This window comes from Siphateles boraxobius, unplaced genomic scaffold (assembly GCF_051911475.1).
Source record: "Siphateles boraxobius isolate OS27281-9 unplaced genomic scaffold, OSU_SipBor_1 72, whole genome shotgun sequence".
Taxonomy (NCBI): Eukaryota; Metazoa; Chordata; class Actinopteri; order Cypriniformes; family Leuciscidae; genus Siphateles; species Siphateles boraxobius.
Genome location: NW_027509200.1, coordinates 810,928 through 837,500, shown reverse-complemented (window position 1 = coordinate 837,500; position 26,573 = coordinate 810,928). Strand labels below are relative to the sequence as shown.

Here is a 26,573-nt window from a genome sequence, read left to right as displayed (position 1 = left end):
GACAGGGGTTGACGGCAAAGTATCTGGATATTTGCCGAGGGGCGAGGGCTTCGATTACCTCTCTCTTTTTTGACCATACATGTTTGCATCCCTGAAAATGAACCTGATTATGCCCTCGGGCGCTTGAGTAAATAAATAAATTAAATATGTGGCAGCCGTTGTGTGCAGTAAACTTTCTTTTAACAAGCTGTTGTACTGATGTGATGACCAGTTATAGTTTTAATGTTAGTAAGCCTATTTAGAGGTGCGGATTAATTCAGGAAGGACTCTGTGTAGATATATTTTATTATGTGTATTATGAGGTGGTCCGTGAAAATTCTTGATTACAAATAGTGGTCCACACACACAAAAAGTTTGAAAACCCCTGATCTACGCATCTCTCATGTCTTTTGGAACACCACACATCACTCCAACACTGGCAAAAGATGTTAAATAGAGGCTGCAAAAGGGTGGTCTTACAGTGCCTGGTTCTCATCAGCATAACAGTGAAAACTAATTCCATGTTTCCTAATGATATCTCCTAACGGTAGCATGTACAGAGTTAACAGCAGCGGTCCTAGTACTGAGCCTTGTGGTACGCCATACTGAACTCGTGATCGATAAGACATCTCTTCATTTACTGCTACAAACTGATAACGGTCAGATAAATATGATTTAAACCATGCTAATGCAATTCCACTAATGCCAACATAGTTTTCAAGTCTATTTAAGAGAATGTTGTGGTCGATAGTGTCAAATGCAGCACTAAGATCAAATAACACTAATAGAGAGATACAACCACGATCGGATGATAAGAGCAAATCATTTGTGACTTTAATGAGAGCTGTCTCAGTGTTATTATACGGTCTAAATCCTGACTGGAAATCCTCGCAGATATCATTTCCTTCAAGAAAGGAACACAGTTGTGAGGATACTGCCTTTTCTAGTATCTTTGACAGAAAAGGTAGATTCGAGATCGGCCTGTAATTGACTAATTCTGTAGGATCAAGTTGCGTTTTGTGCTTTGGTACGAATCCTAATGACAAAGATGAATTAATGATGTTAAGAAGAGGATCTATGACTTCTGGAAGCATCTCTTTCAATAGTTTAGTCGGTATAGGGTCTAACATACATGTTGTCGATTTAGATGATTTTACGGGTTTATAAAATTCACCCTCTCTTATAGCATTGAATGAATTTAATTTTTCGTCAGTGAGACTACACTGTAGTAGACCGTATACGGTTACATAGTTATAAATTTCTCACTGATATTATCAATCTTGTAAGAAGTTAATAGTCATTACTGCTGTGCTGCTTGGAAGCTTCAGAAGTATAAGCTTTATTTCTTAATTTAGTCCCTGTATCAAATAAATATCTTGGGTTTTGTTTGTTTTTCTAAGAGTCAAAAAACAAGCAGATCTAGCAGTTTTTCAGGCCTTTCTGTACGCAACACTTTCCTTCCACGAAATGCCTCTTTTATTGCTTTCTTCCAGATGCATGCCAGTTTTCTGACTTTCATGTCTATTTACACTTTAAGCATTTAAGTGAGCTTTGTCAAACATTTTTTCTACCGTTATCGATAAAGGTACACCACTGATAAATACCGATTTATCACTCAGATCTAGCTTGTCATTAATTTTAGTTAAGATATGCTGCGGTAAATTTAAACACGGATCTTTATTCACGTATATACATAGATGATTTATGGAATGGTAGGTCATGAATATTTGCCTCAAATGTTTATTGGTAAAAATGTGTATAAACCCTGATATATGTTTGTTTATTAACAGAATCTATGGATGGCCATGAGAAAGTGTTTTTTTGTCAATATATATATTGCCATTCATATTTTGATATAAGCATTACACTGCCCTGCTAACCGTGTGAATGCTTGTGCTGTCAGATGTGGAGCAGCTGCTGTCTCGGGGTCAGAGGTCAGCCGCCAGTGAGGGTCCACCCTAACAGGCTTTCACACACTCTCATCTCAGATAAGAGTGAGTCTCACAGTCCTGTCGGGATCAGATGAAGCCCAGTGTGCGGGAGCATGAAGATCTTCATATTTCACCCTGAATCTCATTCCTCTGCTGCCAAAAACACACCGCGCTAGTGTTCGCTGAGCTGCTGATTTACATACGTCTGTTTTCCAGAATCACGCAGTAAATTACTGTATTACTGTCAAGAGATTCACCAGTGGCAATGAAAACAAACGTCAGAAGATGCATAAATGAGGACCTTCAGTTTTCCTTTGACTTCTGCTAAAACCTGGACGTGATTCAGTGAGATTCACTCTTATATTTAAACATGTATCTCTCTGTATGAACTGAAGCAAATGAAGATTGTTTTAAACTACATTACTGTCAGATCTAGCAATACTATGATCCATATGACTGCTTTTAGGGGATGTAATCATATTTGTGATAATATAATGCAATGCACTCAGCTACTTGTCTTTGATTAGATGTAGGTTTTAATTTAAAGTTAATTCAGCACTGTGTGTGTGTGTGTGTGTGTGTGAGTGTGTGTGTCTCTCTCTGGTTTCTCCTTTACTGATTGTGTATGAATGTGTGTGTCTCTCTCTCTTTCTCTAATATTTCCTTTACTGAGTGAGTGTGCATCTCTTTCTCTGGTTTCTCCTTTACTGTGTGTGTGTGTGTGTGTGTGTGTGTGTGTGTGTGTGTCTGCGGACTGAAGGCCTTGCAGACACTGCTCTGGTTTTGTTCTTCTGCAGACTCTTGAAAATGTCTCTCAGACTCTGCTGTCGCTTAATAAAACCAGATGAAGTGTAAATATTGTAGGATTGAGTCAGAGTAATTTTAAGCAGTAAGATGTGATGCAGTGCATGTTCTCTGTAATGTAACCTGAATAAAGGCTGATTTTACTGAAGCGTGTGCGTCTGTCTCATGAGGAGCTCGAGAGATAACGTTCAGCGTCTGGATAAAAGGTAATCATACCATTCCATGTACTAACACCACTTCTCTTCTATATCTACCTAAAAAAAAAATTCCTTGAACTGTGTTAAACTAAACTGGGAAGGGTCACAGCACCTGCATGTTGTCCTATTGTTAGTTTCACTGCTTCTATTGTTCTCATTTGTAAGTCTCTTTGGACAAAAGCGTCTGGTAAAACATTAAATGTAAATAACGCTGATTCCGCCATGTTTCAGCCGCACTGCTTTAGGTGTTGCAAATGAGAAGAACACAAAATTAAATCTGAGAAAAGGTTTCTTTGATGAGAAGAAATGGTTAAGCCACGTGACGGAGAAAAAACCCTGTGATGATTATTGAAAACTAGTCTTGACAGACTTATAAACACTATCATAACATTGTATATCACAAGAGAAAAGTGTTAACAGATAGATATAAATTTAATGGTATAATTAACATAACTTGCTTTTTCAAAAATCTTTTTTTACAGGCCAAAAAATCAAAAGTGATTAACAAGAGATAATACCAGCCCAATATTATCTCATCATTCCTGCCCAACAGGTCTGATATTAATATTCAGAGAACCAACGTATGCATAAAAAACCGTGTATGCCCCTCTTCCAGAAGTGAAATCTATGAAGTGATCTTGAAATTGTTCTCTTCTGAATGCTTTGAGATCTATATCATGTTTGATCATCATTCACTGCACACCAGAACTCTCAACTGCGTGATTGTTTATGAAAAGTCAAAGCGTGTCCAAGCTCCTGTGAAGCTGCCTGAGTCAGTATCTAAACACACACACACACACACACACACACAGTTCAGAAGCGCCTGTGATCTGCAGGAGTGTGTTCAGGCGAGCGCTCCTTTGGCCCTCCAGTCCTGCGCCAGCACGTGCATCAGCTCCTCCTCTTCCTCCTCCTCCTCCTCCTGCTCCTCCTCTCCGCCGGCTGGCCTCGCCTCGTCTCTCTGCAGTCTCGCTCTGCTCAGCGCACTCTTCACCAGCTCCTGTCTGGCTCGCAGGACCTCCACGCGCCGGAAGCACAGCATCTGCTGGTCGATCTCGTGGATCTGCCGCTCCAGCCGCCCCTCCTCGTCGTCTTCGGCCACGATGGCGTCGGACGCGCTGTTGACCTGCCGCATCTCCTTCTGGAACTCCTCCCACTCTCGGTCCATGTGGTCTCGCGGCGTGTCCACGTTACGCACCTTGGCGTCGCGCACCGGGTCGTCGAAGAAGCCCTCGGGTAGAGCTTCGGCCGGGCCGTCCTTCCTCTCGTCCCCGTCCTCGGCCTGAGACACAGAGCCGGAGTGAGACACGGAGCCGGAGTGAGATACGGAGCCGGAGTGAGACACGGAACCGGACTGACACTCGGAGACGCTGCTGCTGTCGAAGAAGTCCGCGGGGAGCCCGGCGTTCGGGACCGGCTCTCCAGCTGGAGCTGAACGGCTGCCCTCTTCCTCACCATCATCATAGTGTCCAGCGAGGAGCAGGAGACCTGCAGATACGGCCGTCTGCTCTTGCTGTCCTGCACCTGCACACACACACACAATCACGGGTTATTCACCTCAAGACCTGAACATCAGTCTGACACACACACACACACACAGAAACCACAGTAGAGTCAGTGACGGGTCACACAGAACCGGTTTCTGAATGGACTGCTGCTTCAATGTATATCTAATGAGTGATTATAATCAAGGTATTAATTAATATTTCCTTTTAAACATCACATGGGTTGAAATACTTCTCTAGGGCTTATGAGATTTTACTTAGTTATAGAAGTAACCAATGTGATTAAAGAATACATGAAAAGAACATTTCAGTAATGTCTGTATTTGATATCTGAGCGGTGACTGAAGGTCTGCATAGCTCACACTCGCCGTCGGTGTATGAATGAGTAAGTGAATGGGTGAATGTGAGGCAACATGTAAAGCGCTTTGGTGGCCATTGGGTCTGTGAAAGCGCTATATAAATGCATTCCATTTACCATTTATAACCAGGAGGACACACAGAGTGTAAGACACTTCAAGTTGGACACTTGAGTGGGAGCACGAAAGCCTGACACAGGCCGTGCTGGAGGTGTAGGTGTAGGCACCCCCACCAGCACAGTGTACTAAACTATTCTAAGTGTATCCTCATGAACCTGACTCTCAAATCTCTTCCATCTCGGATAGGGATCCCCCGAACTTAGTGATTCAGACAGGTAGGGATTTAGGTAAATAAACTAACAAAAATAGGGTTGTTTACCAGGGATGCATCAGGAACGGTTTTGTTGACCTCTAGGGGGCGCTCTACATGCGCTTCATGAGGCATACGTGCGCACATTTGCACACATAAGCAAGGTCTCTCGCTCTCTGCCGTGCACACGCTACACGGTTTGGAGCTCGCGAGCTCTAGATTCCGGGAAATTTGAACTAATTTGCGGGCGTCAGGGAGCCGCTATCAAAATGCGGGAGACTCCCGGAGCCTTGGGATGTCTGTCATAGGAAACCAAAATATCCCGTATCCACTTTCCTTATGAGGATACTCATTCCAATGAGGTTATTGATAAATCAATTTGTTATTGTTGTTCTTATCATTTAGGGGGGCTTAGGAACATTTTGGGGTATCTTCACCCGTCCTGAAATAGGCCTAACGACATCCCTGCTCTCCGAACATGTAAAACAGTGATAGATGGAGCTCTCAATCTTTACACTGAGGAGAAAATCCAATGCAACATTGAGGAGACCAAAGTTTTGACAGTTCAAAACCACTGAATGACGAATACGAAAAAACGCATCCGAAAACCAAAACCACTGCTCTCCAAAACCAAGAAATTATGGATTTGATCAACTGGTCTCTCAACGCAATTGACACCATCTTCTCGACGAGAAGCTTGGGTTCGGGGGAACCTGACTGCCCTGCCGGGACGTTCGCAGCTGGCTACACGATGGACGCGTGGGAGAGGTGGCGGGTCGTGTGTCTGGCGGCTCTTTCCGTGGAGGACGTTGAAGATATCTACCTTTTCGGCACCATGATAACAGGTCTTCTGCTGATTGGATTAGGCATTGCCCTGGTTTACCGAGGAACTAAGGAGACGGTGACAGCTGTCAAAAGCCCCGCAAGGCTGCCCGTGATGATTGAAGCGGTGGGCAGAGCTGTCTGCACTCAGACTGGGTCTATGAACCACAATATGGATAACATCATGGAGAAGCTCACAGCTTTGCAAAGGCAAATGGATCGTTTCAGAGACCAAAACGGACCAGGAGAATAGCCTGCATAAATTGAATGCGGCTACTCGCCCGAAGACCAAACAATCCCAATCTTATCTGTTTCGGCACCCCCCTACCAGCACTGGCCTTGGCCAAGGCCGCTGCTGGAACAACAACTCTCCCGGAAGAGCACTGCAGTGAGCCGCTCTTGCATTCCTTCCCCGACTCCTCAGACACCTGCTGATTGTTGACTCTGCCTGGGACATGATCAAGGTTGTCTCCATGGCAACTTGCTGTGTATCGCTATGACAATCCTGCGGACTGAGGCTCCTAGATTATGGTGCTGGCTTAGCGACTCTCTCCAGGCCTACACACACATGAACTTACACATACACAGATATGCACCTAACCCACACCCCATCCCACGCCTTCGCCGCTTCGTACCCCCAGTCTGACAGGCGGGTCTGTGACCAGCGCCATAATGGCTGCAGGACCGGATGCTGCTTGCCTGGGCTGGACTACCTCCATCCCCCACTCCCCACCATGTTGCAATGTCTTGTTTGTAGAGTGTACTGTTTATGTGCTAATGTTGCTGAGGTGTTTTTTCCTGTTCCCAGACTGTTCTCCTTACAGGAGCATAGTCTGGGGGTCGCCTTTTTTTTTTTTCTCCTCACCTCTCCTCATGTCATGCTGTTTTTTTGTTTTTCTCAAGTTGGCGCTGAATATAGCAGCCTCGGTAACACCTTATTACCAAAGCAAATTCCTTGTATGTGCACAACACTACTTGGCAATAAAAATTCTTGATTCTTGATTCTTGAAAATTTCGGCCTCAGAGTGCAAGGACCTTTAGGCTAGTAGTGTTTGGTGTCATAACCTTATTTATTAAGGTTACATGGGTCAAAAACAATAACTAGGCCTATTTTATTTTGATGTATTAATTTGTTACTTTTTTTGTGCAGGGACAAGTGAAAATATCAACCACTGTAGAAAAAAACCATTAGCATTGAGCCAAGGTTCCGAAATTAACACCCGCAAAGCGCCAAATTCAGGTATATTTTCCGTTTGGCGAGTAAATCTCAAAAGGCTATCCGCCACACTGGCGGGTGAATGTTCCAGACATCCCGAGTCTCCCAGAAGTTCCTGGAGTCTTCCGCATATTGATAGCGGCTCCCTGATGCCCGCAAATTAGTTCAAATCTCCCGTAATCTAGAGCGAGCGAGAAAGAGCGCGCACATACTGTGCTTCAAACCGTGTAGCGCGCGCACGGCAGAGAGGGAGAGAGCGAGAGACCTAGTGTGTGTGTGCGCCTCAAGAAGTCGAGTCATCCTCATTTATATAGCGCTTTTAACAATGTAGATTGTTTCAAAGCAGCTTTACAGAGATAAAGATATAATTTAAGGTAACAGAGATTGGTTTGGTTTTATAGTGGCTCTTGAAAAATGTTTTTTCCAGCTAAAGTTAGTTTTGATTGATTCACTTCCGTCTAAATGATCATTTGTTATTAAATTAGGGGCCGCTAAGACGACACTGTTCTCTCTAAACAGACTTTAAACGTGAACCTGTGATAGACGCTGATGGCGTTCACATGCGCATTAAGAATTGATTCTATAGTTACAGTGGGTACGGAAAGTATTCAGACCTCCTTACATTTTTCACTCTCTTATATTGCAGCCATTTGCTAAAATCATTTAAGTTCATTTTTTTCCTCATTATTGTACACACAGCACCCCATATTGACAGAAAAACACAGAATTGTTGACATTTTTGCACATTTATTAAAAAAGAAAAACTGAAATATCACATGGTCCTAAGTATTCAGAACATTTGCTGTGACGGTGCTGTCCATTTCTTCTGATCATCCTTGAGATGGTTCTACACATTCATTTGAGTCCAGCTGTGTTTGATTATACTGATTGGACTTGATTAGGAAAGCCACACACCTGTCTATATAAGACCTTACAGCTCACAGTGCATGTCACAGCAAATGAGAATCATGAGGTCAAAGGAACTGCCTGAAGAGCTCAGAGACAGAGTTGTGGCAAGGCACAGATCTGGCCAAGGTTACAAAAAAATGTCTGCTACACTTAAGGTTCCTAAGAGCACAGTGGCCTCAATAATCCTTAAATGGAAGACGTTTGGGACGACCAGAACCCTTCCCAGAGCTGGCCGTCCGGCCAAACTGAGCTATTGGGGGAGAAGAGCCTTGGTGAGAGAGGTAAAGAAGAACCCAAAGATCACTGTGGCTGAGCTCCAGAGATGCAGTCGGGAGATGGGAGAAAGTTGTAGTGAGTCAACCATCACTGCAGCCATCCACCAGTCGGGGCTTTAAGCCTCTCCTCAGTGCAAGACACATGAAAGCCCGCATGGAGTTTGCTAAAAAACACCTGAAGGACTCCAAGATGGTGATAAATAAGATTCTCTGGTCTGATGAGACCAAGATAGAACTTTTTGGCCTTAATTCTAAGCGGTATGTGTGGAGAAAACCAGGCACTGCTCATCACCTGTCCAATACAGTCTCCACAGTGAAGCATAGTGGTGGTGATGATGATGGTGTTGATGCGGTAATGATGATGATGATGTGATTGTGTTGATGTAGTGATGGTGTTGTTGTGGTGATGATGATGGTGTTGATGTGGTGATGATGATGTTGTTATGATGTTGTTGATCTAGTGATGGTGTTGTTGTGGTGATGATGATGGTGTTGATGTGGTGATGATGATGTTGTTATGATGGTGTTGTGATGATGATGTTGGTGTTGTGATGATGATGTTGTTGATGTGTAGATGATGATGATGTGATGGTGTTGATGTGGTGATGGTGTTGATGTGGTGATGATGATGTTGTTATGATGTTGTTGATCTAGTGATGGTGTTGTTGTGGTGATGATGATGGTGTTGATGTGGTGATGATGATGTTGTTATGATGGTGTGGTGATGATGATGTTGGTGTTGTGATGATGATGATGATGTTGTTGATGTGTAGATGATGATGATGATGATGATGTGATGGTGTTGATGTGGTGATGGTGTTGATGGTGTTGATGTGGTGATGGTGTTGTGATGGTGTTGATGTTGTGATGATGATGATGGTGTTGATGTGGTGATGGTGTTGTTGTTGTGATGATGATGATGGTGTTGATGTGGTGATGGTGTTGTGATGATGATGATGGTGTTGATGTGGTGATGGGGTCGAAGTGATAATGGTGTTGTTGTGGCGATAATGATGATGGTGTTGATGTGGTGATGGTGTTGTTGTGATTGTGTTGTGGTGATGATGATGTGATGGAGTTGATGTGGTGATGGTGTTGTTGTGATTGTGTTGTGGTGATGATGATGATGGTGTTGATGTGGTGATGGTGTTGTTGTGATTGTGTTGTGGCGATAATGATGATGGTGTTGATGTGGTGATGGTGTTGTTGTGATTGTGTTGTGGTGATGATGATGTGATGGAGTTGATGTGATGATGATGATGATGTGATGGTGTTGGTGTTGTGATGTTGTTGTGAAGGTGTTGATGATGGTGTTGGTGTTGTGATGTTGTTATGATGGTGTTGTTGTGATGATGATGGTGTTGTTGTTGTGATGGTGTTGATGATGGTGTTGGTGTTGTGATGGTGTTGTTGATGTTGTTGTGATGACGATAATGGTGTTGGTGTGGTGATGATGGTGTTGATGTGATGATGATGATGTGTTGGTGTTCATGTAGTGATTGTGTTGTTGTGGTGATGATGATGGTGTAGTTGTGGTGATGATGATGGTGTTGATGTGGTGATGATGATGATGGTGTTGATGTGGTGGTGATGATGATGATGATGGTGTTGGTGTGGTGATGATGATGATGGTGTTGTTGATGTGGTGATGGTGTTGTTGTGATGATGATGATGGTGTCGATGTGGTGATGGTGTTGTGATGATGATGATGATGGTGTTGATGTGGTGATGGTGTTGTGATGATGATGATGGTGTTGATGGTGTCGATGTGATGATGGTGTTGATGTGGTGATGGTGTTGTGATGATTATGATGATGGTGTTGATGTGGTGATGGTGTTGTGATGATGATGATGATGTTGATGTGGTGATGGTGTTGTGATGATGATGATGGTGTTGATGTGGTGATGGTGTTGTGATGATGATGATGATGATGGTGTTGATGGTGTCGATGTGATGATGGTGTTGATGTGGTGATGGTGTTGTGATGATTATGATGATGGTGTTGATGTGGTGATGGTGTTGTGATGATGATGATGATGATGATGATGGTGTTGATGTGGTGATGGTGTTGTGATGATGATGATGGTGTTGATGTGGTGATGGTGTTGTGATGATGATGGTGTCGATGTGATGATGGTGTTGATGTGGTGATGTTGTTGTTGTGATGATGATGATGATGATGATGATGAGGGTGTTGATGTGGTGATGGTGTTGTGATGATGATGATGATGATGATGGTGTTGATGTGGTGATGGTGTTGTGATGATGATGATGATGGTGTCGATGTGATGATGATGATGATGATGATGGTGATGATGAGGGTGTTGATGTGGTGATGGTGTTGTGATGATGATGATGATGATGGTGTTGATGTGGTGATGGTGTTGTGATGATGATGATGGTGTTGATGTGGTGATGGTGTTGTGATGATGGTGTTGATGGTGTCGATGTGATGATGATGTGGTGATGGTGTTGTTGTGATTGTGTTGATGATGATGTGATGGAGTTGATGTTGTGATGATGATGAAGTTGTGATGGTGTTGATGATGGTGTTGTGATGTTGTTGTGATGGTGTTGTTGATGTTGTTGTGATGGTGTGATGGTGTTGTTGATGTTGTTGTGATGGTGTTGATGATGTTGTTGTGATGATGATGATGATGGTGTTGATGATGGTGTTGTTGATGTTGTTGTGATGATGATGGTGTTGTGATGGTGTTTTTGATGTTGTCGGTGTTGTTGTGATGATGATGATGATGGTGTTGTTGTGATGGTGTTGATGATGGTGTTGGTGTTGTTGTGATGATGATGGTGTTGTTGTGATGGTGTTGATGATGGTGTTGGTGTTGTGATGACGATGGTGGTGTTGAGATGGTGTTTTGATGTTGTTGATGTGGTGATGGTGTTGTTGTGATGATGATGTGGTAATGGTGTTTTTGTGGCGATGATGATGGTGTTGTTGTGATGGTGTTGATGATGGTGTTGGTGTTGTTGTGATGATGATGATGGTGTTGTTGTGATGGTGTTGATGTGATGGTGTTGATGATGGTGTTGGTGTTGTGATGACGATGGTGGTGTTGTGATGGTGTTTTGATGTTGTTGATGTGGTGATGGTGTTGTTGTGATGATGATGAGGTAATGGTGTTGTTGTGGCGATGATGATGGTGTTGTTGTGATGGTGTTGGTGTTGTTGTGATGGTGTTGATGATGGTGTTGTTGTGATGGTGTTGATGATGGTGTTGTTGTGATGATGATGATGATGGTGTTGTTGTGATGGTGTTGATGGTGTTGTTGTGATGATGATGATGTGGTAATGGTGTTGTTGTGGCGATGATGATAATGGTGTTGATGTGGTGATGGTGTTGTTGTGATGGTGATGATGTGGTGATGGTGTTGATGATGTTGTTGATGATGGTGTTGTTGTGATGGTGATGATGTGTTGGTTATGGTGTTGTTGTGGCGATGATGATGATGGTGTTGATGTGGTGATGGTGTTGTTGTGATGGTGTTGATGATGTAGTTGATGATGGTGTTGTTGTGATGGTGATGATGTGGTAATGGTGTTGTTGTGGCGATGATGATAATGGTGTTGATGTGGTGATGGTGTTGTTGTGATGGTGATGATGTGGTGATGGTGATGATGTGGTGATGGTGTTGATGATGTTGTTGATGATGGTGTTGTTGTGATGATGATGATGATGATGGTGTTATTGTGATGATGATGATGTGATAATGGTGTTGTTGTGGCGATGATGATGATGGTGTTGATGTGGTGATGGTGTTGTTGTGATGGTGTTGATGATGTAGTTGATGATGGTGTTGTTATGATGGTGTTGTGGTGATGATGATCGGTCTAAATGAGTCCACACCCCGTTCACACTAAAAGCGACTTTGTCGCTGCATGTCGCCAGTGGCTAGTGATGAGGTCGCTAGTGGGCGTTCCCACTACTGGTTGCCTTTATGAATGACATCCAATGATGTGGAGAAGGATCATGCGCGATCCACTCCTATTTGAGCGGGGTTTGTCGCTCCCGAAAGTCGCTCTTCATTTGCATGAAGTTAAACAGATCTCAACTTTATCGCGTCGCCAGACACGCCCCATCCGGTCGCCAACGGTTGCTGTCGCGCGTGTCGCCGGAAATCGCCCGCTCCCCATTGAAATGAATGGTATCGTGTCGCTTTGTCACTTGTAGTGTGAACTGGGCTTAAGGCGGTTATTGTAAATGAAATGGTCACAGATAATAGTTTCGATGTACTTTGCCTTACTGAAACCTGGCTTAAACCAAATGATTATTTCGGTCTAAATGAGTCTACTCCACCAGGATACTGTTATAAGCATGAGCCCCGTCTGATCGGTCGTGGCGGCGGTGTTGCAACAATCTATAGAGATATTCTTAATGTTACTCAGAAAACAGGTCAAAGGTTTAATTCGTTTGAAGTACTTGTGCTAAATGTTACGCTCTTAGATGTAAGAAGGAAATACCTATTATCTCTAGCCTTGGCTACCCTATATAGACCTCCAGGGCCCTATGCTGACTTCCTAAAAGAGTTTGCATACTTTCTCTCAGATCTATTGGTCAATGTCGATAAAGCAATAATTGTTGGAGATTTTAACATACACGTAGATAACACAAATGATGCGTTAGGGGCTGCGTTTACAGATTTATTAAACTCCTTTGGGGTCACGCAAAACGTCAGTGGTCCCACTCATTGTCTAAATCATCCACTAGACTTAATTATATCGTATGGAACCAACCCAACCGATATAGATATTATAGCGCAAAGTGATGATGTCACTGATCATTACATGGTATCTTGTATAATACGTACTGCTGAAATTTGTCATGTTGCGCCACGTTATAGACCAGGCAGAACAATCCTTCCAACCACTATAGATAGATTCTCAAATAGCTTACCTGATCTATCTCAGCTGCTCAGTGAACCCAAACAAACAGATGAACTAGAGGAAATGACTAGCAGTTTGAGCACCATTTTCTCTGGTACATTAGGAATTGTTGCACCAATTAGATCAAAAAAGGTTAGAGAGAAAACTAAGGCACCATGGTACAACATTGCTACGCATGTTATCAAGCGAGAAACTCGTAACTTAGAGCGTAAATGGAAACAAACTAATTTAGAGGTCTTTAGAATCGCGTGGAAAGACAGTATGTCACGTTATAAAAAGGCTCTAAAAGCAGCCAGGGCTGAGCATCTCCGCAAACTAATAGAAAATAACCAAAATAATCCAAGGTTTTTATTCAACACCGTGGCTAGACTAACAAATAAACAAACATCACCAGAGCAAAATATTCCGTTACAATATAGTAGTAATGATTTTATGAATTACTTTAATGAGAAAATAGAAAGCATCCGTAACACAATTGTAAATGTACAATCTTTTATGGTGTCTTATGATTCAGCCTCAATTATTGCCCCTCAAGAACAACTACACCGCTTTACAACTATAGGACAGGAAGAGCTAAATAAACTTATCATTGCATCTAAACCAACAACATGTTTATTAGATCCAATACCCACTAAACTACTGAAAGAAGTGTTACCTGTAGTGGAAGAGCCTCTTCTCAATATTATTAACTCGTCTTTATCTTTAGGTCATGTTCCAAGAATATTCAAGCTGGCAGTAATAAAACCTCTCATTAAGAAACCGCAATTAGATCCAAATAACTTAGCAAATTACAGACCCATTTCAAATCTTCCATTTATGTCTAAAATACTAGAAAAAGTTGTGTCCGCTCAATTGTGCTCTTTCTTGCAAGAAAATGATATCTATGAAAAATTCCAGTCGGGATTCAGACCGCATCATAGCACAGAAACTGCGCTAGTTAAAATTACAAATGATTTACTTTTAGCTTCTGACCAAGGCTGTATCTCAATACTAGTTCTACTCGATCTAAGCGCTGCGTTCGACACTATCGACCATAAAATACTCTTGGATCGACTACAAAACTACACTGGTGTTCAGGGACAGGCATTAAGCTGGTTTAGATCGTACTTATCAGACCGTTATCATTTTGTCTGTTTAAAGGTGCATAGCGCAAGTGTCTGAGTTTTTGCAGAACTATGCCCCCCTCAGGCAACAAGCGAAACTGCAACCAGAGTGTGTTTTCTTTGTCTTACGTGGAGTTTGCCTTGGGGTTTTGAACGGACTACAAGCCGGTCTCTTTGAATCCATCTTCTACTTTTGTCGTGCGAGTTGTCTTCGCTGATATGGAGAATTGCGGCGAATACACAAACCTGCCCGACATAGCTAGTGCATGACGTCACACCCAGTCTCAAATTCCGACCCGAATCCCTCTTATTTATTTTACTGTACAGGATTATAGAGGCAATCACAGTGATCAGAGATGGGCTCATTCAGCCCATTAGGGAATTGTTTATGCATGTATGGGTTAGAAAAATGGGTATTTTTAACATGAACTGTTGCGCAATGCACCTTTAAATGGGGAAAAATCAAAGATAACGCCAGTAGACTATGGTGTGCCGCAAGGATCGGTGTTAGGCCCTCTGCTATTCTCAATATACATGCTGCCACTTGGTAATATTATAAGAAAACATGGAATTAATTTCCACTGTTATGCTGATGACACTCAATTATATATTTCATCACGACCAGATGAAAACACTAACTTATCTAAATTTGACAGAGTGTCTAAATGATATAAAATGCTGGATGACATGTAATTTCCTGCTAATAAATTCAGATAAAACAGAGGTATTACTTATTGGTCCAAAAAACTACCCACAAAATCCCTTACAATACAACTTTAATATAGAAGGATCTCCTGTTACTTTATCCACTACAGTAAAAGACCTGGGTGTTATACTAGACCGCAACTTGACTTTCGAAAATCATATTTCATATATTACAAGAACAGCCTTTTTCCACCTTAGAAACATTGCTAAGCTACGCAACATGCTATCTGTTTCTGATGCAGAAAAGCTAGTTCATGCATTCATGACCTCGAGACTAGATTACTGTAATGCTTTATTAGCTGGTTGTCCTGCATCCTCAATAAACAAGCTACAGTTAGTGCAAAATGCAGCTGCTAGAGTTCTTACTAGATCAAGAAAATATGATCATATAACACCTATTTTATCATCTCTACACTGGTTACATATTAAGTTACGTATCAATTACAAAGTATTACTACTGACCTATAAAGCCCTAAATGGTTTAGCTCCTGTGTATTTAACAGACCTTCTATCGCCATACAATCCATCGCGTTCTTTAAGATCACTAAATTCGAGGCTTCTGGTCATTCCTAGGATATCTAAGTCCTCTAAAGGAGGGAGGGCGTTCTCGCATTTAGCTCCTAAACTCTGGAATAGCCTTCCTGATATTGTTCGAGACTCAGACTCGCTGTCCCAGTTTAAAACTAGATTAAAGACGCATCTCTTTAACCAAGCATTCACTTAATGCTTAACCTTTGATACTACTGCTGAATCAGTTCGAATGCATTAACATTATGAACATCAGCTATGCTAATTATTTCCCATCTGCCTTTCTGCTGTTATCTCGGGACGCTAGTACGCTAGTCCCGAGGTAAATAGCGTTCGTCAGCTCCAGTTTGTATCCAGCCTCTCACGGAGACTTCAGATGACCCAACACCTGCGATGAGATGACCCAACACCTGCGATGAGATGACCCAACACCTGCGATGAGATGACCCAACACCTGCGATGAGATGACCCAACACCTGCGATGAGATGACCCAACCCCTGCGATGAGATGACCCAACCCCTGCGATGAGATGACCCAACCCCTGTGATGAGATGACCCAACACCTGGGATGAGATGACTAAATGCCTGTGAAGAGACGTGACTCGACGCCTGTGAAGAGACGACTCGACGCCGGCGATATGTTATGCCATAAATTAATACATGATTAACTAACTGTATTTTTCGATGCACATTTCTGAAATGCAATTTCTGTAAAGCTGCTTTGAAACAATATGTATTGTGAAAAGCACTATACAAATAAATTTGAACTGAATTGAATTGAATGATGATGTTGTGATGGTGTTTTTGATGTTGTTGATGTGGTTATGGTGTTGTTGTGATGATGATGATGATGGTGTTGTTGTGATGATGATGATGATGGTGTTGTTGTGATGATGATGATGATGGTGTTGTTGTGATGATGATGATGATGGTGTTGTTGTGATGATGATGGTGTTGTTGTGATGATGCTGTATTGATGGTGTTGTTGTTGTGATGTTGTGTCGCACCTGCAGTGACGCGGGTCTTGGCTCTCTTCCCTTCTCCTGACGCTGAACTCGCGGGCTCGGGCGCGCCTCTCTTCAGCACTGAAGATGAGGATGAAGATGGAGTGCTCTCCCTGTTCTTCAGCACTGAAGATGAGGATGATGAAGGAGCGGGTGTAGTTCTGCTCTTCAGCACTGAAGATGAGGATGAAGATGGAGTGCTCTCCCTGTTCTTCAGCTCGCTGACTCGGTCCTTGTGTGGTTTCCCCAGCACATGAGTGTGCCACAGCAGCGCGGACTTCACCGGCGCGTTGCACAGCGCGCAGCTCAGCTGACCCGCGATGCTGTATCTGGCGTGCGGCGAGTCCACGCGCTTATCGCGCTCCGTCGAACGCTTCTTCTCCCGCATCAAGCGCCGCAAGTCCTCTTGGTTTACCACCTTCTTCTTCCCCTTCTGTAAGGAGGCCATCTTCACAGGCTCGTCGCGGGCGGATGACGCGCTTCTCCAGCAGCGCTGTGTGCGTGTGTGTGTGTGCATAGATCTAAATACATAGACGCCGTTGTGGTGAAGAGATGAGTCCCACCTTAGGACCCAAGCAATACGATTGCTTACGATTTGATATGATTACGATTTTTTAATTACATGCATGTCATTTTGTGTACTAATTCATATGATTTATGTCATAATTATTTCTTAAAACAGATCATCATACAATACAATAACATTCAATTCAATTCAATTCAATTCAAATTTATTTGTATAGCGCTTTTCACAATACACATTGTCTCAAAGCAGCTTTACAGAAATTGCATTTCGGAAATGTACATAGAAAAATACAGTTAGTTAATCAAGTATTAATTTATGGCATAACATATCGCCGGCTTTGAGTCGTCTCTTCACAGGCGTCGAGTCGTCTCTTCACAGGCGTTGGGGCATCTGAAGTCTCCGTGAGAGGCTGGATACAAACTGGAGCTGACGAACGCTATTTACCTCGGGACTAGCGTCCCGAGATAACAGCAGAAAGGCAGATGGGAAATAATTAGCATAGCTGATGTTCATAATGTTAATGCATTCGAACCGATTCAGCAGTATCAAAGGTTAAGCATTAAGTGAATGCTTGGTTAAAGAGATGCGTCTTTAATCTAGTTTTAAACTGGGACAGCGAGTCTGAGTCTCGTACAATATCAGGAAGGCTATTCCAGAGTTTAGGAGCTAAATGCGAGAACGCCCTCCCTCCTTTAGTGGACTTAGATATCCTAGGAATGACCAGAAGCCTCGAATTTAGTGATCTTAAAGAGCGCGATGGATTGTATGGCGATAGAAGGTCTGTTAAATACACAGGAGCTAAACCATTTAGGGCTTTATAGGTCAGTAGGAATACTTTGTAATTGATACGTAACTTAATAGGTAACCAGTGTAGAGATGATAAAATAGGTGTTATATGATCATATTTTCTTGATCTAGTAAGAACTCTAGCAGCTGCATTTTGCACTAACTGTAGCTTGTTAATTGAGGATGTAGGACAGCCAGCTAATAAAGCATTACAGTAATCTAGTCTCGAGGTCATGAAAGTATGAACTAACTTTTCTGCATCAGAAACAGATAGCATGTTGCGTAGCTTAGCAATGTTTCTAAGGTGGAAAAAGGCTGTTCTTGTAATATATGAAATATGATTTTCGAAAGTCAAGTTGCGGTCTAGTATAACACCCAGGTCTTTTACTGTAGTGGACAAAGTAACAGGACATCCTTCTAAATTAAAGTTGTATTGTAAGGGATTTTGTGGGTAGTTTTTTGGACCAATAAGTAGTACCTCCGTTTTATCTGAATTTAATAGCAGGAAATTACACGTCATCCAGCATTTTATATCATTTAGACACTCTGTCAATTTAGATAAGTTAGTGTTTTCATCTGGTCGTGATGAGATATATAATTGAGTGTCATCAGCATAACAGTGGAAATTAATTCCATGTTTTCTTATAATATTACCAAGTGGCAGCATATATATTGAGAATAGCAGAGGGCCTAACACCGATCCTTGCGGCACTCCATAGTCTACTGACGTTATCTTTGATTTTTCCCCATTTAGACAGACAAAATGGTAACGGTCTGATAAGTAAGATCTAAACCAGCTTAATGCCTGTCCCTGAACACCAGTGTAGTTTTGTAGTCGATCCAGGAGTATTTTATGGTCGATAGTGTCGAACGCAGCGCTTAGATCGAGTAGAACTAGTATTGAGATACAGCCTTGGTCAGAAGCTAAAAGTAAATCATTTGTAATTTTAACTAGCGCAGTTTCTGTGCTATGATGCGGTCTGAATCCCGACTGGAATTTTTCATAGATATCATTTTCTTGTAAGAAAGAGCACAATTGAGCGGACACAATTTTTTCTAGTATTTTAGACATAAATGGAAGATTTGAGATGGGTCTGTAATTTGCTAAGTTATTTGGATCTAATTGCGGTTTCTTAATGAGAGGTTTTATTACTGCCAGCTTGAATATTTTTGGAACATGACCTAAAAATAAAGACGAGTTAATAATATTAAGAAGAGGCTCTTCGACTACAGGTAACACTTCTTTCAGTAGTTTAGTGGGTATTGGATCTAATAAACATGTTGTTGGTTTAGATGCAATGATAAGTTTATTTAGCTCTTCCTGTCCTATAGTTGTAAAGCGGTGTAGTTGTTCTAGAGGGGCCATAATTGAGGCTGAATCATAAGACATCATAGAGGATTGTATATTTACAATTGTGTTTCGGATGCTTTCTATTTTCTCATTGAAGTAATTCATAAAATCATTACTACTATATTGTAATGGAATATTTTGCTCTGGTGATGTTTGTTTATTTGTTAGTCTAGCCACGGTGTTGAATAAAAACCTTGGATTATTTTGGTTATTTTCTATTAGTTTGCGGAGATGCTCAGCCCTTGCTGCTTTTAGAGCCTTTTTATAACGTGACATACTGTCTTTCCACGCGATTCTAAAGACCTCTAAATTAGTTTGTTTCCATTTACGCTCTAAGTTACGAGTTTCTCTCTTGATTGCATGCGTAGCACTGTTGTACCATGGTGCTTTAGTTTTCTCTCTTACCTTTTTTAATCTAATTGGTGCAACAATATCTAGTGTACTAGAGAACATGGTGCTCAAACTGCTAGTCATTTCCTCTAGTTCATCTGTTTGTTTGGGTGCACTGCGCAGCTGAGATAGATCAGGTAAGCTATTTGAGAATCTATCTATAGTGGTTGGAAGGATTGTTCTGCCTGGTCGATAACGTTGCGCAACGTGACAAATTTCAGCAGTACGTATTATACAAGTTACCATGTAATGATCAGTGAGATCATCACTTTGCGGTATAATATTTATATCAGTTGGATTGGTTCCATATGATAAAATTAAATCTAGTGTATGATTTAGACGATGAGTGGGACCGCTGACGTTTTGCGTGACCCCAAAGGAGTTTAATAAATCTGTAAACGCAGTCCCTAACGCATCATTTGTATTATCTACGTGTATGTTAAAGTCTCCAACAATTATTGCTTTATCGACATTGACCAATAGATCTGAGAGAAACTCTGCAAACTCTTTTAGGAAGTCAGCATAGGGCCCTGGAGGTCTATATAGGGTAGCCAAGGCTAGAGATAATATGGATTTGTTTCTTGCATCTAAGAGCGTAACATTTAGCACAAGTACTTCAAACGAATTAAACCTGTGACCTGTTTTCTGAGTAACATTAAGAATATCTCTATAGATTGTTGCAACCCCGCCGCCACGACCGATCAGACGGGGCTCATGCTTATAACAGTATCCTGGTGGAGTGGACTCATTTAGACCGAAATAATCATTTGGTTTAAGCCAGGTTTCAGTAAGGCAAAGTACATCGAAACTATTATCTGTGACCATTTCATTTACAATAACCGCCTTAGGTGTGAGCGATGTAATGTTTAGAAGACCTAGCTTTAGAAATTGTTTTTGTTCACTGATATTTAGATTTTCTGGTTTAATTACAATAAGATTTTTGCTAGATCCTACACTAGATTTATTGTTTGGCCTCACTAAGCGAGGAATAGACACAGTTTCTATATAATGTTCTACACTACTTATATCAATTAAGTTGGGACAGCAAAGACTGTGATTTGGACTTTGACTTACTAGTCATATGGTGTGTAACGTCTTGGAGATGTTGTCCGACAGAACAGCCGCTCCGATTCTGCTGGGGTGCAGGCCATCAGCACGGTAGAGCCTAGGTCGCTCCCAGAACAGATTCCAATTATTTACAAAGAGCAGTTTCTGTTCATTACACCATGACATTAACCATTCATTTAGAGCAAATAATCTACTGAACCTTTCTTGTCCTAGTCGGTACGTGGGAAGCGGTCCAGACACGATGATAGTTGCTTCAGGCGATGTGCTGCGAACCGTCTCGATCAGGCTTCTGTAGTCCTTCTTCAGAACCTCCGTCTGCCGCAGCCTGATGTCGTTCGTCCCGGCGTGTAGGACCACAGCTCCGACGCGCTCGTCACCGTTCAGGATCTCGGGAATCTGTGCGGCGACATCAAGAACACGAGCACCAGGAAAACAGTGAGTGCGCACCTTACGCTTACCTGAGGTAGCACGGACATGACGGACCATGGAAGTGCCGATGATCACGGCGGCGTCACGTTCCGGCTCGCGAAGAGGGGAGAAGCGGTTCCGGGTGGAGATCTCGAAGACCGGGAGGGGGGGGGAAGTCCTTGGTCTGGTCCTGGCTCGTGTCTTCCGCTGTGGGATCACCCAGGGTCCGTGGTGTTGCCTCGGTGCCGGAGTGAATGAAGGCAGAGATGATCGCGTCCTCCTGGGCAGAGAAACGCACGGAGTAGACGAAGTCGGAGTCAAAAAGTTACTAACCACTGACTTGTGAGCATCGGCGCGTGATGTTTCGAGCGTTGATCGCCGATCTCGCAGCTCGGCTTGCTTCACCAGCAGAACGCGGATCTGTTTCTCCACCGACTCCAGCTCCAATCGTACCGAAACCAGCTCGAATGTGTCCTCACCTGCACTCAGAGGTAACGTTAGACACACATCCGATATGTTCGCCATTATAACAGATGAACAGTAAATTAGTAGTGATACTACCAATATCACTACTAATTTAGGACTGAAATGATGGATATAACACGTATCCTTTCAGTCAAACGGGTGTAAAATGAGAGGGTCGATAGGCGCGAGGCCACGCGTGAAATGCTAGCGGGCTAAAGGCTAGTAGCCGAGATTCGGAAAGTTGGATCTAAGTAGCGATATCAAAGCAATCCGATTGTTTTTTATAAGGAATAGTGTCGAGGATAAGTTCACATGATATAAAAATAGAAAGTGCTTGTTTATAAATGAGTGGTAAAGAAGAAAATCAGCGATTAATGAATCAATTCGACGGAGCTCCAAACACAAACACAGATCGCACGCGCATGCGCATATCGTATTCATTCAATGCAATATAATTAGTGAACCAAAACTTACAGGCTATAAAAAATAAAATTGATTAAATTACACTATACAATACAAAATGAACAACTGAATTATGAGATGTAATGGATTTGATTTTTATTAACACAAAACTACAAGCAAAATGCACATCATTTTTGGACATTTATAGATTTTTAAAAAAATACACAATACAAAGCAGATTTAAACAGACATACTGTAGTGTGTCTTTAATTTGCTAAATACTTTTGTTATAGTTCTCTGGCTATACAGTGTGAAGATTAAAAAAATAATAATGTTGAGTTAGCTGTGCTAAAAATGTTTAATGAACCGTAAGGTTAAAGTTTTTTTTAGGTCCATCCTGGATTAACTAATGAGACCCAAATAGATGCAGTGTCTTTTGCTGTATGTAAAGTACAATCTGTAGTTTGAAGTAATTCATATTGTATGTGCAGTCAATTTTTTGTGGAACCATCCTGAGGCCTAGATGATGCAATCAGGTGAGATGTGCCGAGGCTCCTGAGACCATGAGATGAGGACGCTGTGGTACTGAAAAAGAGCAAAACACACAAACATCCTGTAACACGTGCGTTTGTACACGCGCAAAATCTGTTGTGCTATGTAACATCACTCACTGTTTTTACTTAGATGGGCGAACTGGAAGGCACAACGCAGCAGGCGTAGATAGCTCGCTGAACCTTGTCGTCATTTCCCCTTGGCATGATTGGGTCATGACCTGCAAAACACACAAACATGCTGCAACACGTGCATTTGTACACGCGCAAAGTCTGTTGTGCTATGTAACATCACTCACTGCTAGGATGTTGTGACATTATAAGGCCATTTTAATGACACACTCCACAAGATAAGATATCTCAGCCCAAAAGTGACTAAAACCTTCCGTTCGTCTCAGTATCAAAAGGCTGATCTGAACAACAAAAGATTACATTTCTTAATTAAAATATATACTATATAGTATATATTTGTACCAAAATGATACCTTAAAATGCGTACCTCAGGAATCAGTTCACACATTATAAGGTCGATATGTTCAAGCTTTTTTTCCTTCTTTTGCTTAAACACAATGTTGTCAATGTGTCCTAGAAGTTCCTCAACATGTGCTGACAAGGCTGGATGAAAGCTCTTTGGTTTCGACATTTTCCCAGTCTTCATTTGCCACCATTTGTTCCACGTAGGTTTCAGTGAGCCTTTCACAATTCCTTGGAACAACTCCTGAAAAAAATAATTAGCTTAGCAAACAATTTCTAGACATTTTTAATTTCAAAAAATCTTATATGTACCTGAAATTCAATGTCACTGACAAGAGCACAAATTCCTTTTTTCCCCACCTCCTCAACAGTCCTATATTTTAAAAATCATCGATTTACTTGAATTATTAAACTTATAAGTTGGTTTTATGAATGAGGACACACATTTTACACATATGTTTTATACATCATATGCTGAACCGCATATGCTGCCATTGATGATGCGTGATATCTTCTCAGATACCACAGATCTTCTCCCCATATCACCTTGTTTTTCATAGAGGTCCATTTGTCCCTCACCTCCATTTCTGCCATCTAATGCAATAAACACAGTTGTTAAAGTAATGTAGATGTAATACACAAAAAATAAAAAAATAAAAGCATTTATTTAACTTACTGTACAAACCAAAACCCCACAGTTGCTAGAGTCAGCCAGCCTCCACTGTTCTGGGTACTCAACAGTCCATTTTCCCAAGTATTTCAGAATGCATTGCTTTTGTACAAAAGAAAAAAGAAATTAAGAAATGTACATTAGTAAATAAAGATAAATTGTGTGTCATTTACAATGCAAAAAATACCATAGTATAGCCAGGTCCATCTCAGAAATTGATTTGTAGTTGCCAGTGGGGTCGTACACTCGAATATGATTCAACAAACCATCCAAGACCTTTACAAAATAAACAGAAACCGCTTTAACCACAAAGAGTAACAACTGTTGAGCAAAAAATGTATTTTTTTTTTCTCCATACATACCCACAAAATGAAGTGGTTTCCCTTTTCAGGGCTCTGTCCACCAACAATTCTTGGAATAAGGACCATGTCATTCTCATCAAGGTCCTTTAAAATATTTTTAAGAAAATAATTGGTGCGACAAATGTGTTCCCAGCCCCTGAGATTTATTTAATAGATTTTCATTTACCTTCAGACAAGAAATGTGACTGTCATTCACATGTTTCTTGTTAGTGAAGGATCGCCACCAGAGAACGAATGTGTGCACCTGTAAAGCATTTCCACCATGTGCTTTACAGAGCTGTGCAATCCGTGTGTCAAGAATCTAAAAGAAATAGTAGATAGAAAGCGCGGTTCGTTTGACTAGTGTGAGTGCTCTGAACCGTGCCCGGGCGCGGCTCGATTGGCCGGCCCTGGCCCGCTTGGAAGAGGTGGGCCAGGAGGGAGGGCAAGGCTCTAGTTGGTAGGTTGGCAAACACTGGGCAGTGACTGGAGCGTTGATGGAAGGAAGTGACGGTAGTTCCGGAAGTGATCCGGAGATGGAAGAAGATACTGGCGGTGGGATTAAAGGTTGTAAACAAAATGAATGGAATTTAGTAGAAAATCGGAAAAGGAAGAAGAGTGTTAATCAAGTATCGGGTACGGATAGTGAGAGAGAAAACCATATGACGAGAAGGAGGAAAGAGGAATATAAGGTAATGATACAATTCATGACAGGGGATATAAGCTCTTTGAATCCTTTAAAACTGTCAAAGGCGTTGAAAGAAACGATTGGAGATATAGAGAATGCTAGGAGATTACAGGAAAGTAAACTGATGCTGGTCTGTAAAGATAGCAATCAACAAAAGAAAGCTCTATGGCTAAAAACTTTGATGGGACAAAAAGTAAATTGTTCTGTAATGGGAGAGAAAAAATGGATGAGAGGAGTGATCACAGGAATTCCAACTAGTATGTCTGAAGAGGTAATCAAAAAAAGCATATCAGGCGCCTCAGTGATTGAAGTCAAACGACTAAAGTACATCAATAATAAGGAGAAAATGGATAGCTTGTCGGTGATGCTGAATTTTGACGAGGTTAAAATGCCAGAAAGAGTGTTTCTAGGATTTATGAGTTATTCAGTAAGACTATACACCCCTCCTCCATTGAGATGTTACAAGTGTCAAAAATATGGACATGTGGCATCGGTGTGTAAAGGGAGACAACGGTGTACAAGATGTAGTGGTAATCATGAGTATGGGAAATGTGAAGAAGGAGCGAAACTAAAGTGCTGTAACTGTGGAGAGGAGCATAGTGCGGCATATGGAGGTTGTCAGGTGAGGAAGAATGCTGTCAAGATACAACATGTTAAAATTACAGAAGGAATAAGTTACGCTGAGGCCATACAAAGAGTCAAAGGAACAGAACAAAGGAATGCACAACAGAGTGAAGATGAACAAAGAATACAGAGGCAGACCCAAGAGGAAATAAGTAGACCTACTAACTTTATCAATGTAGACAAACTGGCACTTATCACCTTTATGGCGGATGTAATAAATTGCTCAGCACAAACAAAAAGCCGAACAGAGAGAATAAGAATAATAATTAGAGCAGCAGAAAAGTACTTGCAGGCAGAGGGATTAACAGTTGAACAGGTAAATGAGAAATTAAAGATGCAAATAACAAACTCGCAGGCTGCATGTGGAGATGTATAATGGTACTGATAATATTGCAGTGGAACGCAAGAAGCTTAATATCAAATGGGCAAGAATTTAAAAAATATATTGATGAATATGAAGAAAAACCTCATATTATTTGCATACAAGAATCTTGGCTAAAACCTCATTTAAAATTTGTCGTTCCCCAATATACAGTATTACGTAATGATAGGAAAATAATAAATGGTGGTGGTGTAGTAACTCTAATTAAACAAGAAATCGAATTTCGGGAGATAGATGTGAATGGAGAAGTTGAATCGATAGTGGTGGAGGTATGTACAAAAAATCAGAAAATACGAATAATTAATTTTTATAATCCATGTGATAGGCTTAAAGAAGATTTAAGACAAAAAGCTTGTGGTGAGGGAAGTTTTAAATTAGTGTGGTGTGGTGACTTTAACGCACATAATACGATGTGGGGTAGTGAAGTTAATGATCATAATGGAAAAATAGTGGAAAATATTTTAGATGATAATGATCTAGTGTGTTTAAATGATGGAAGAGCAACTAGGATAGATGTTGCAAGAGGTCATCAGTCAGTAATAGACTTAACTATAGTGTCTCAAAGTCTGGCAAGACAATGCAAATGGGAAGTGCTTGATCAAAATACAATAGGTAGTGATCATTACCCCATCAGATGTGTAGTAGGTATAGAAGTGGAACAAAATATAAAACAGGAAATCCCCAGGTGGAAATTTAAAACAGCAGACTGGGAAAAGTTTAAGGAAGTAAGTGAGGCTAAAATGTTAGGAATGGTAATTGATAACCAAGAACCAGAGGAATTAAATAATACAATTATTGAGATCATTTGTAGTACAGCTGAGGAGGTAATTGGGAAAAGTTTAGGAGTAAGAAAAGGAAAAAATGTACCATGGTGGACAGAGGAATGCAGTGAAGTAAT

The 26,573-nt window shown here is 41.5% G+C and overlaps 2 protein-coding genes and 1 long non-coding RNA gene across 4 annotated transcripts in view; 1 reads left to right on the top strand and 2 right to left on the bottom strand.

The window, feature by feature from the left end:
- The window catches only part of efcab14 (EF-hand calcium binding domain 14), a 24,506-nt gene extending 21,644 nt beyond the window's left edge, over positions 1 to 2,862 (top strand). For both annotated transcript variants that reach the window (XM_077217311.1, XM_077217310.1), the window contains exon 10: positions 1,883 to 2,862. In XM_077217311.1, the coding sequence (XP_077073426.1) occupies positions 1,883 to 1,941 (59 nt within the window). In that variant the 3' untranslated portion in view covers positions 1,942 to 2,862. The remainder of the gene's footprint in view (positions 1 to 1,882) is intronic.
- Positions 2,863 to 3,324: 462 nt separating this feature from the next.
- Positions 3,325 to 17,057, bottom strand: znf830 (zinc finger protein 830). Its single transcript, XM_077217309.1, has 3 exons — positions 16,692 to 17,057; positions 16,553 to 16,646; positions 3,325 to 4,435 (listed from the first exon to the last, which is right to left on the bottom strand). The coding sequence occupies exons 1-3, from the start codon at positions 16,995 to 16,997 to the stop codon at positions 3,756 to 3,758; spliced, it is 1,080 nt and encodes a 359-aa protein (XP_077073424.1). The 5' UTR covers positions 16,998 to 17,057; the 3' UTR covers positions 3,325 to 3,755.
- Positions 17,058 to 23,805: 6,748 nt separating this feature from the next.
- On the bottom strand, positions 23,806 to 24,256 carry LOC143724287 (uncharacterized). The gene is made up of 3 exons (XR_013197311.1): positions 24,169 to 24,256; positions 24,003 to 24,086; positions 23,806 to 23,916 (listed from the first exon to the last, which is right to left on the bottom strand). It is a non-coding gene; the product is annotated as an uncharacterized LOC143724287 (long non-coding RNA).
- Positions 24,257 to 26,573: the final 2,317 nt, after the last annotated feature.

What these genes read in the sequence shown, in the direction of transcription:
- znf830 (XM_077217309.1), bottom strand. Translation starts at nt 16,997, where the DNA reads ATGGCCTCCTTACAGAAGGGGAAGAAGAAGGTGGTAAACCAAGAGGAC. An exon ending in GAACTACACCCGCTCCTTCA is followed by an intron (nt 16,647 to 16,691) that starts TCATCCTCATCT and finishes AGCACTCCATCT; the next exon opens with TCATCCTCATCTTCAGTGCT. An exon ending in CAAGACCCGCGTCACTGCAG is followed by an intron (nt 4,436 to 16,552) that starts GTGCGACACAAC and finishes GTGTGTGTGCAG; the next exon opens with GTGCAGGACAGCAAGAGCAG.